Genomic DNA, 5,239 nt, shown 5'->3' on the forward strand with positions numbered 1-5,239 from the left:
GAAATGTGCAATAAAATTTAGTATTAAGACTTAGTCAGTAAGCTTTAGACATAAAAACTAGGTCATGTGACAATATATATAACTCAAAATAAGTAGGTAATAGAAAATGACAAATGTGGGTCCTTCAGTGGTGATCGCACGATGCGGTGACTATCGGACACAAGAATAAAAAAAATGCTAATTGTGTGTATAGTGTAAGTCGGAAACGAACGCTGACAATATGTAAATAATAAAAAATCTAAAAGAAATATTTTTTTTAGCGAAACTCATTGAAATTCCATGTGGTTTTTGGTATTGAATTAAAAATAAAAAATTGTAACACAATAGTATTATAAAGTGCCTAACAATAATTATAGTTGTAGGTAGGTACCTATACTATTATAAATATCCGATAAATTTTTTTTCCAAAGCGGGGCAATATTCATGTTTATCTTGAAGGAGTATATTATGTTGTTTTCTTAATATTTTCTTTATTCATTTAGGCACACGGTGCGTACAATGACTTCAGTCACTTTGTATGGGTCGCAGTTGGACGCTGGTCTACGATCTTCCAAGTAACCCTTTTTCTCGTCAGAACAACCACGAGGAATACGAATACTGGCCCCACGGTTGGCCACGCCTAGAACAATAATAATAGTTTTAACATTTTACTTTTTAAAGATGATAATTTGAACGTATAATCACAAGTCACAACTCAGTATCGAAGGCCGAATTTAAACGAAAATGTTTACTTCTATTTGAGTAAAAAATATTTGATCTTGTTAAATTTTATTTTATTGTAGGTATGTTAAAATTAATCGTAACAATATAATCAATGCAAATTATAAATTAAGAAAATAAAAGTTCGATTAATTATAGATTTTAAAAACAAATATTAAGATTTAAAAAAAAAATTCCCATCAATCATATCCAGAATGATTCACCAATCATTCTCTTTTTTCTTCAATAATGCAGTTATTCAGAATCTGATTTTTTGAATTTTTAAATATACCTACTTTAAGATTTTATGTCCTCCTACAACTTAAAGAGTATCCTGTGGCGATGGAAGAATTTTCATTTTGGAAATAAGAGCCCCTTATTTACTATAAATTATTTAGTGGATAATTTTTTAGAAAATGTAGATGTAGGTGAGCTAATTCAAAATTCGAGCGAGTAGTTTCTCACGTATTGAAATGTTTGTAACCTTCCGAATTTTGAAATAGACACATCAAAAATTTTAAAAAAATTATCAACTTAATAATTTTCGGTAAAAGAAGGTTCTCATTTGAAAAACATAAGTTTTTGTATCACCACGGGATTATCCTTAAGTAGTACAAAATATGCCAAACATTTTAAAATTTGGTATATTTAAAAATATAAAATGAGAATTTGAATTAGTAGTTCATTTTCAATTGAAAAATTGGTGTGAGCATGCTTGGTGAATCACTCTGTATATTTGTTTATGTTTGTTGATTCTACTGTAACATTATAAAAATAATTTATTTTAACATTTTACTATAGCTGTTTAATTGGAACCTTTTGAAAATATTTTAAAACTTTTTCAACTTCTGCAATTTGTATGGTTTAGTGGTAGTACTATAGTAGGTACTTCTGAGTACTAACCAGCTGAAAAATTTTGAATGGAAGAAGTTTCGTGTTTTCCAGTCAAACGACGTTCGTTATCTTTGCCTTCGTTGGGATCGTACACCATAATATGTCTCATATGTTGTTTGGACAATTTTTCAATAGCCTTTTCGATTTCACTGAAACAGTTATTAATCTTTAGATTAGAATTTTAAAACTCTTAAAACCTTCTCAATTTAAACTATAATTTACATTATTCCATTGTTTTCTCTCATAGCTTGAGTTGAGAAATTACAATGTGCACCGGCACCATTCCAATCTCCCGGAACTGGTTTTGGATCAAGTGTTACCACAATGCCAAACTCTTCGGCAATACGGTGTAATATGAAACGAGCCATCCATAAATGATCACCAATGCTAATACCTTCACATGGTCCAACTTGGAATTCCCACTGAAATAAACGATTCATTTAACTATCTTACATATACATTACTATAATATAAGACAATTTATTTATATATAAAATGTAGCTTTAAAATGCAAAAAGAGTTTAGTTAATTATAGTAACAGGTATAACAATTTTCAGATGAGGAAAATATCACATTTTTCAAATAGGTATAGTGTTTTATAATATTGTATTTGAATTTCAAAATGTAAAATTAAAATTGTTTTGAACATATTACTTATTGGAATAATGAGTGTTTACTGTTAAAAGAACCTAAAGGTCACTAAAATATGAAAAGTGATAATTGTTTACATATAAATACTTAACTACAATCAAGTATGTATTATAACAATGTATTCCTTTTATTTTGCAACTGCTATTGTAAAAATATGTTAGGAGCCTTGTATTAAATTTCCAAATCTTAGAATTAAAAAGAAAAACTTTTATGAATTTCTGTTTAAGATTATTTGAACATTGCCGTAATTTTTACGTATTTAGTCAAAATTTGAACTTTAAATGCTTATAAAAAAAAATTGTGCCTATGTATTTTTATAATTTTTGAATGGGAGTTAGAACAACATATGTGGACCCTTCTATTAAATTTTCAAGTATTTTGTCCCAGCTAATTTTTTTTTATCAACATTTATAAAAAAAAAATCAAAAAAAATCGATTATTTCAATTGCCTATAAATAGATTAAAAATTAGTGAAATATTTTGAAAATAAAACTATATAAAGAAAATGTCAATTTAAACAACTGGTAAAATTTTCAAGTGTCTACGACTCATACTTTTTGAATAATAACAAATATCAAAAATCGTTTGAGGCTAAACCGTTATTTAATGCGGTTTTGTAAAAATTTAAATTTCAAACACTCCTAAAAATTTTTTGTCTTAGTCCGTTTGAGTTTTTTTTACAGATATTTAAAGAAAAACTTATGGAGAACCTTGTACCAAATTTTAAAAGCTTAGTTATAAAAGAAAAAAATTTTACGATTTTTCAACCACAAAATTACTTGCAAATTTTCGCAATTTTGACATATTTCGTATAAATTTAAACTTTAAGCACTTATAAAAAAAAATTGTGACTAACGATTTTGGATTTTTTTTTATCACTGTGAGAACAACTTATAAGAAACCTTGTATTAAATTTTCAAAGTTTTCTATCCAACCAAAAATTTTTTATCGTTATTTTAAAAAAAAATACTTAGAAAAATTGAAAATTTCATTTGTCTATAAATAGCTCAAAAAAAGTCGAAACACTTTGAAAATTTAACCCTGTATAGACAACGCTAATATAAACATCTGTTGCAAATTTCAAGTGCTTACAATAATTATTTTTTGAGTTACAGTAAAATTAAGTTTTCGTTTTTGTCAAAAATTGGTTTTGCGTAAAAATTCGCGTTTTTCCGTTATTTTTTTAAGGTTTTTCCTGCCGCTTTTGAAAAGTATTGGGAAATTTTCACTTTTGACCCCCCAAAGTACCAACTAGATTCACTTTCCTTTCAGAAAAGGTACAACTTTTGAAAATCGAAGCATTTTTACTGCTCCAAAAGTTGTCGTCAGACACAAAAAAAAAAAAAAAAAAAAAAAAAAACAAACATCATTGTAAAATCAATACATTCATCACTTCGTTCAGAATCTAAAATTACTATTAAAACCGAATAAATATCTGTACCTATGTACTTTAATATTAGACACATTATGTACAAATCTATTAATAACTATATGTCCATATATTTATGTATGCATAATGTAATTAATCTTACAAAACATATTTTGATTATATCTATGTACCTATACAAAATTAATAATAACAATTGCATATGGAATAACAAAGTAGCAACTAAAATACCAAGAACACCCCTCATTTCGATATTACGATCAGTCTGCTTTCATCAGCTGAGTAGGATCTCAGCAGCATAGTCAGTTATCAAGACCCAAACGGTCTTTTACGGTCTTACACCGTACTTTCTTCGCTCAAATTGCATATATTTTAATACAAATTCATTACAAAAAGAAGTTCAATGTCTTTCAATAGAAAACGGTCTAAAATTTGATTCAAATTCAAGCGATAAAATGTACAACTACCTGAGACAATTTATACTCAAGCCAGTGAAGGTTAAACGGGTTTTTCACAATAAAATATCGGTATGTATTATATTTATATTTAAAAAATTACCAGTAAAAAATTTGAATAGTACCTATACATTGACTGCTATAGACAGCATTATGTATTTATATAGTATTATACAACGTACATAGGTATGTATCAAAATATATGCAAATTGTATAAATCTGCGTGAACAACGTTCGTCAATTTTTAATATAAATGAGTAGGGCTAGGGACTTCATTCCCTTAAAAACCTTAAAATATGCTCGCACTCTGCCCTAAAGAATAACAAAATATGCTATTAAAATATGCATAAAAAAAAAATCATAGTACCTTTTGAACAAAACCTTTTAGATTCTGAGTGAAACGATGAATGTATTTATTTTACAATGATGTGTATTTTTTTTCTTATTTTTTTTTTTTGTTTTGATATGATTGTATAAGAAAAATGATTCTGAGCGAAAATAGTCAGTCAGTCTATGATATTACTATGTATATATGATGATATTATTGTGAATAAAGTAATTTATATACAACCTATTTACGTGGAACCTTGTTTTAAATTTGATAAATTTTGTCAAAATTTGAACTTTAAATGCTTATATATTGTCAACATATTGCATGTTCTTACAAGGTATTAAATATAATAATGATATGGTTAAAAGAAAGTAATATTAATAATAGTTGTAATAATAATATAAATTTGAGATAAAATTAATGAAGATAGGTATGAGAAAAGATAAGATATTGTAGGTATGTAGGTATTATGAGACAGTGTGTGTTAGTATTATGGAGAGATAATTCCTTTAGTTATTAGTGCGTTTAAGACTGTGGTAAGGAGGGAAAATAATGGATTAATTAAAGAGCTTAAATTGGATATGAGTTTTGAAAAGGTATTTGATAATTGTTCTGTGATTTTATTTTGGTTGTTGGTGACTTCTGCTGCGTGTGATTTGGTTTTGGTTCTGGGTTGAGACTGTTGAAAGTGAGGGTCAGGGTCTTTGATTGGTTGAAACTTTTGAGCAGATTTTTTAACTATAGACTCGTATGCTGGTCATACTTTGAAGTTTGCGGTGTGGTCTTTGGCGCATAGGGCGCATTTGGCTGGACTATTTCGGT

At 27.5% G+C, this 5,239-nt stretch overlaps 1 protein-coding gene across 2 annotated transcripts in view; it reads right to left on the bottom strand.

Moving 5' to 3' along the window:
- Positions 1 to 385: 385 nt before the first annotated feature.
- The window catches only part of LOC100165282 (glutamine synthetase 2 cytoplasmic-like), a 19,296-nt gene continuing 14,442 nt past the window's right edge, over positions 386 to 5,239 (bottom strand). Inside the window, exons 5-7 of one of the 2 annotated variants that reach the window (XM_029491448.1) lie at positions 1,816 to 2,015; positions 1,603 to 1,742; positions 386 to 619 (exon numbers count right to left, since the gene is read on the bottom strand). In XM_029491448.1, coding sequence (XP_029347308.1) covers positions 471 to 619; positions 1,603 to 1,742; positions 1,816 to 2,015 — 489 coding nt within the window. In that variant the 3' untranslated portion in view covers positions 386 to 470. The remainder of the gene's footprint in view (positions 620 to 1,602; positions 1,743 to 1,815; positions 2,016 to 5,239) is intronic. The other variant, XM_001947933.5, reaches the window with a different exon arrangement.

The sequence above is a fragment of the Acyrthosiphon pisum genome, chromosome X (genome assembly GCF_005508785.2).
Source record: "Acyrthosiphon pisum isolate AL4f chromosome X, pea_aphid_22Mar2018_4r6ur, whole genome shotgun sequence".
NCBI lineage: Eukaryota > Metazoa > Arthropoda > Insecta > Hemiptera > Aphididae > Acyrthosiphon > Acyrthosiphon pisum.